Here is a 4,938-nt window from a genome sequence, read left to right as displayed (position 1 = left end):
AACTGCGCATGCTCCCAAAAAAAGAAAGAAAGAAAAAAGGTGTTCTGGGCATATGGAAATCATGGAAGGCTATCATGACGTCATCCCTTCATTACCATGAGTAATGGATGTTCCCTAATTACACAGATGGTTCCACACGGCAGTTCACGGTCTCGTATAAATGTTCCACGAAATGTATACTTGGACAATTCATCAAATCTCTCTCTCTTGGGAATAGTTTGAAAATCTAATGAAACCTAAGAGGAGAAAGGACAGGGATTCTGAGAATGCAGTGTATGCAGGCATTCATAGGAAAGGTTGATAAAGAGGAGGTACTTGTAATGCATAAACACAATACTATAGTGTTATATATCTATTTTTGAATCAACTAACTAAACATATACGTATATATGTGTGTATAAGGAACAGATCAATTTAAATTACAAAAGTCAAGCAAAGTAGGTACTACTGTGTAGAAAAAAAACAAACCTAATTGAAAAATTAGGAAAATAAATGTTTTTTACTGAAGACATTATATATAATATATCTCTATATTTATATATATATATTATATATATATATATATATATATATATTATATAAAATATAAATATATATATATAATATATATATTATATATATATCATATATATATATATATTATAAAATCTCCGGGGATGTCCATGATACAAACGATTAAAACATCAATTTATTTCTAAGAAACGTTTCGCACATGAAATTCTCTTGTGCATCATCAGTCTGTGAAAAAAAGAAAACACATTTATAAATAACAAACAATAAAAGTGGAAAAAACAGGAATTCAACATATATTAAAAATATCTTAAAATTAACATAAAAGAACAAAGTAAAAAATGAAAAAAAAAACAGGTTAAAAAGAGACTGCTTAAACACCAACCGTTCATTGTGAGGAAGAGAAGAGGAATGGAACTCGACAAGTTAAAAGTAAACGACTTCAACGGTTGGTGGTTTAAGCGTCTTTTTAACCTGTTTTTTTCATTTTTACTTTGTTCTTTTAGTATTTTTAAGATTATTTTTAATATATGGTGATTCCTGCCCCTTTTTTTTTGGTTTTTTTTTTGGAGTTTTATTGTTTGTTATTTATAAATGTGTCTTTTCTTTCACAAGTGATGATGCACAGAGAATTTCCATGTGCGACGTTTCTTGATAAATTGATGTTTTTAAAATCCTTTGTATCATGGACATCCCCGGAGATTTTATATGTGTATCACTGACCGCTATATATATATATATATATATATATATATATATCATCATCATTAATGAGAAATTACTTCTAATAAATGAGAAAGCGAAAAGAACAACTTGAGAGAGAGAGAGAGAATTGTACCTTACAAATGAGGATTATCAATTCATTGTATAACTACTGAACCAAACAAAAGAAAACTACAGTGCACAGACTCCTACTACCAAGATTATAAATGAAATCTGAGAAACAAACGACTTAAAAAAAAAAAAAAAAAAAAAAAAAAAAAAAAACTATGATACCAATCTGCTACAAGGAAATGAAAACTGTGCCTACGAGGGGTCTTAGAGGAAGAGTGGGAAGCTGTTTACAATTCCTTCGGTTTGGGCCACTCGTTCACACAATCCAGGTGATCCACAATGTCCTCTCTGGGTATAGGTTCGTCGAAAGGCGACATTCCTGACAGGTCGTCTCGTACCTGGTTGGAAAATAAGAAAAAATGGTTGCGTCATTGCATTACACTTCGGGGATTTCTCACTAACTTGCTTTTCCGTTTATTTTTAAATTTGTTAATTCATTTATTTATTCTCTTTTTATAAGTGATCTCTTCTTTCTTTCTTTCTGTTTCATATTATCTTCGGTTACTTTCTAATGAACGCCAAAATAGTCTTTGGAAGCTTGAATTTCAAGTCAGTGGCCCCTGTGGTGGGCTTGTTCCTTGTGAATAGGGTTCATCTTCTGAATAAATAATAATAATAATAATAATAATAATAATAATAATAATAATAATAATAATGTTAACTGAATCGAAGTACAGTTTAAGAAGTTGGACAGCTATTATGTAGGAAAGGACCCAAGAAAGACTTAGGGGACTAAAAGTTACAGCAAGGAGTCTTTGCAACCGTTTACAGTGTGCCAAGCAAGGCACACTGTAAGTGCTACCTCCCCTACGGGAATAATATTACTTAAAAAAATGAAACAAGAAGAGAATAGAATAGCATATAGGATTCGGGCCAAGGGTCAAGTGCTGGTACCTATGAGGTCATTCACTCGTTAGGAGAGGCTGGAAAGGAAGACGGAAGGAGAATACGACCGGAGGTACAGTAAAAGGAACGAAAGGGGTTGCGGCTAGGGGCCTAAGGGACGCTGCAAAGACCCTTAAGTAATGGCTACAGCGCACAACGTGAGGTGCACTGACGGCACTATCCCCCTACGGGGAATGAAACGAGAGATCTATGCCAAATCGTACCTTCTCCATTTCCCTGAATGCACGGATTAAGTTCAGCCCTGCCAGCTTCTTCAGGGACTCGTCATTCCACCGTTCCTCGTCCAGCAGAAGCTCGGCGAAGAGGTGAGGGTACTTGCTCACGTCCTCCAGGCCGATGGGGAAACTGGGAACACAGAGGAATGGAGAAAACATTAACACGTTTGGTTTCCAAGGCGGTCAAGAATGACTTTCTACTGGTAAAGTCAGAATAATTATTCCTCTAGAGAGGTAATACTTTAACAAATCTATTACATATTCCTCTAGAGAGGTGATACTCTAACAAAATGATTTTATATTACTCTAGAGTGATACTTTAACAAAATAATTACTATTTTCTAGGTTGACTTTAACAAAAATAATTAATATTTTTCCTAAAGGTGATACTTTAACAAAATAATTACATATTCCTCCAGAGGTGATACCTTAACAAAATAATTACATATTCCTCTAGAAGTGATACTTTAACAAAATAATTACATATTCCTCTTGAAGTGATACTTTAACAAAATAATCACATATTCCTCTAAGTGTGATACCTTAACAAAATAATTACATATTCCTCTAAAGGTGATACTTTAACAAAATATTTACATATTCCTCTAGAAGTGATACTTTAACAAAATAATTACATATTCCTCTAAGTGTGATACCTTAACAAAATAATTACATATTCCTCTAGAGGTGATACTCTAACAAAATAATCGTTCCTCTAGAGGTGATACTTTAACAATGTACAAATTCTCCTTACAGATGGGAATTAGGAGTTTTCCTTTATAGTCCTCAGCAGTTGCGTTTTTTGGACACATGAAATATGTGAGATATATATATATATATATATATATATATATATATATATATTATATATTATATATATATATCTATATATATACTATATATATATACCAGATGCTATTCCATTTCCTTGCAAAGATAAAAACATAATCTTACTTCATTGACAAACATACGAAGTTTCCTGGAGATATATTCAACATTCCTTCGAAGATTACACGTCACTTCCTTAGTGAATATAATTGTTGAATAGAGTAGAATATATAATTTAGGACGAAGGCCAAGCACTGGGACCTATGAGGTCATTCAGCGCTGAAAGGAAAATTGAGGGTGTAACAGGAGGAAAACTTCAAAGCAGTTGCACTATGGAACAATTGTTAGGAGAGGGTGGAAAGCGAGATGGAAGAAAGCATATGCATGGAGGTACAGTAAAAGAAATCAAAGGGGTTACAGCCCGGGGCCGAAGGGACGCTGTCGCTGCACAGAACCTTGAGCAATGCCTACAGTGCATCGGACGTGAGGCGCACTTACGTAGAGAGATGAGAGAGAGAGAGAGAGAGAGGGGGGGGGGGGGGGGAGGGGGGGGGAGGGGTTATTACATCTATCAGACCTACAGCAAGTGTATCAAAGCTTGTAACAGGTGATTAAAAGACTGGATGGTGAAAATTAAGCATTATCCAAGATAAAAGAAGGTTACTTCACCGACGTACAAGGGAACGCCGTTGAAATCACTTCCGATGCCCACGTAATCCTCGCCAATAAGGTCCCGGATGTAGTTGATGTGCTCTGCGGGGGAAGAGTAGATCGAAATAGTATCAGTACCTTACACCAGGTCTTGAGCGTAACGTGTTAATTGGGTGGTCGACTACCCACCTACGAAACTAAATTGCCCACACACTATATTAATATTAATTTCTCCCAAAAGGTCTGTGGGTGATTTGATTATTACTAAAACACAGCGCCTCAGTGGCGTGATCGGTATTAGTCTTGGCTTGCCACCTCGGTGGTCGCGAGTTCGACTCTCACGCATTCCATTGAGGGGTGAGAGATGTGTATTTCTGGTGGTAGAAGTTCACTCTCGACGTGGTTCGGAAGTCACGTCAAGCCGTTGGTCCCGTTGCTGAATAATCACTGGTTCCGTGCAACGTAAAAACACCATACAAACAAACAAAAACAATTACTAAATCACCACTTCTTGAAAATGACCGAATTTGAAGAAAAAGAACTATTTGTTGTTGTGGCTAATATAAATATTCAATGAAATGTGGCATTATAAAGTGTTTTATTAAGTAACATTTTTATCTTGTATGAATAATTACTGATAAATATGCAATGACTACATAAAAAAAGTGCCCACCCAATAAAAATTTTTTTAAGTTCAACCTTGCCTTACAGAACAGAATACAATAGAAATGTGTATATATACAGTATATATAATATATATATATATATATATATATATATATATATATATATATATATAAGATATATATATATATATATATATATATATATATATTGATTTGTACATGTCACCGTACAGATTAGTAAGTTTACTGTTAACATCCTTTACTTAGATATGCTTTAGTTAGTGTTGACAACGTGAAATCACTAGAGGACATTCAAATATAAGAATATCCCTCATCGCCACTAAAAAGGAACTTGATGATTTGTTGGA

The 4,938-nt window shown here is 34.4% G+C and overlaps 1 protein-coding gene across 1 annotated transcript in view; it reads right to left on the bottom strand.

Annotated features, from left to right (window-relative positions):
• Positions 1-1,303: 1,303 nt before the first annotated feature.
• LOC135222746 (dipeptidase 1-like) overlaps positions 1,304-4,938 on the bottom strand; it is a 16,616-nt gene continuing 12,981 nt past the window's right edge. Inside the window, exons 9-11 of the mRNA XM_064260992.1 lie at positions 3,971-4,046; positions 2,454-2,595; positions 1,304-1,682 (exon numbers count right to left, since the gene is read on the bottom strand). Of these exons, the coding sequence (XP_064117062.1) occupies positions 1,572-1,682; positions 2,454-2,595; positions 3,971-4,046 (329 nt within the window). The 3' untranslated portion in view covers positions 1,304-1,571. The remainder of the gene's footprint in view (positions 1,683-2,453; positions 2,596-3,970; positions 4,047-4,938) is intronic.

Source organism: Macrobrachium nipponense, chromosome 8 (genome assembly GCF_015104395.2).
Source record: "Macrobrachium nipponense isolate FS-2020 chromosome 8, ASM1510439v2, whole genome shotgun sequence".
Lineage (NCBI taxonomy): Eukaryota > Metazoa > Arthropoda > Malacostraca > Decapoda > Palaemonidae > Macrobrachium > Macrobrachium nipponense.
Note: the sequence above shows the minus strand (reverse complement) of the source record. Positions and strands in the feature narration are given on the sequence as shown.